The 1,462-nt window shown below is 42.2% G+C and overlaps 1 protein-coding gene across 1 annotated transcript; it reads left to right on the forward strand.

Annotated features, from left to right (window-relative positions):
- Nucleotides 1-202: 202 nt before the first annotated feature.
- Nucleotides 203-1,153, forward strand: LOC106830121 (olfactory receptor 52A1-like). Its single transcript, XM_014839551.3, has one exon. The coding sequence runs from the start codon at nucleotides 203-205 to the stop codon at nucleotides 1,151-1,153; it is 951 nt and encodes a 316-aa protein (XP_014695037.3).
- Nucleotides 1,154-1,462: the final 309 nt, after the last annotated feature.

Raw genomic sequence — 1,462 nt, forward strand, 5'->3', positions numbered from 1 at the left:
GCTTTTGGAAAAAATATCTAAGAATTCTATTCCGATACTGGCAAATTGATTCCCAAAGATTCGAAGTCACATGGCCGCATTTCCATCCACGTTTTTCATGCTCCAGAAGAACTGATGAGGATAATTCCCTTCTTCCTGACCATCCATAATTTTCTCTGAGTAAGTGTCAGAATTAGTGGTGAGGGAAGGATTTATCAGCCTGATGAGATCTATTAACATGTCATATCTGAACCCAAAGACAGTGACCCTGATTGGAATCCCTGGACTAGAACATATGCAGTTTTGGATTGGATTTCTCTTCCTCGGCGTGTGCCTGGTGGCTCTGATGGGGAACATCTTCCTGTTAATCATCATCCCTACAGAACGCAGTCTTCATCAGCCCATGTACATCTTCCTGGCAGTGCTAGCAGCCACTGACCTAGGTCTCTGTGCAGCCATTGTTCCGAAGATGTTGGCCATTTTCTGGTTTGGCTCTTGCTCCATGGCTTTTGACGCTTGCCTCACCCAGCTCTTCTTCATCCATGCCTTGCAGGGCATGGAATCTGGCATCCTATTGGCCATGGCCTTTGACCGCTATGTTGCCATCTGTGATCCTTTGAGGCACACATCCATCCTCACACCTCTCTTCCTAGTTCGGATCCTACTGATGGTGGCAATCCGGGCAACTGTCCTTGTTGGGATTTTACCCATTTTACTCAAACGACTGCAGTTTTTCCAATCTGTGGTTATTGTGCATTCCTACTGTGAGCACATGGCTGTGGTCAAGCTGGCTGCAGAAAACGTCCATGTTAACAAATCATATGGGCTCTTTGTGGCTTTTGCAATTCTAGGTTTTGACATGATCTTTGTCTTCATCTCCTATGTTCTGATTTTTCATGCTGTTTTTCGTCTTCCCCAGAAGGAGACACGACTCAAAGCATTCAACACTTGTACTGCCCATATTGTCATATTCTTGGAGTTTTATATCCTTGCTTTCTTTTCCTTCTTTAGCCACCGTTTTGGACATGTATCACCCTATGCCCATATCCTCTTGTCTACCACCTATCTGCTTGTGCCTCCTGCACTTAACCCCATTGTCTATGGTATGAAGACCAAGGAGATCCGCAAGCGGGCTGCTCAGATTTGTATTCTGAAGCCAGACACATGGCAATAATCCAAAAATAACATGACCTTCCTTAAGATAGAAACTCCTTGTACTATATCTATCTTGGTGACACTTTTACGTTATAGTGTTTTCCCTTAAAGAACTTATATTCCTAAAATAAAAGCAATTAGAATATGAGATAAACTTGGGTGAAAAAAATGTATATATATCTCATAAATTCCTATCATCCCATTTCTCCCTTCCCTTCTTCCCTTATCTTTTCTTTTTGTTTTCCTTTCTTTCATCATTCTTTCTTGTTTTTTTCTTCCTTCCATATCTGCATATCTATTGTGTCTTTACGCAATACCAAGAGACAGT

The sequence above is a fragment of the Equus asinus genome, chromosome 20 (genome assembly GCF_041296235.1).
Source record: "Equus asinus isolate D_3611 breed Donkey chromosome 20, EquAss-T2T_v2, whole genome shotgun sequence".
NCBI lineage: Eukaryota > Metazoa > Chordata > Mammalia > Perissodactyla > Equidae > Equus > Equus asinus.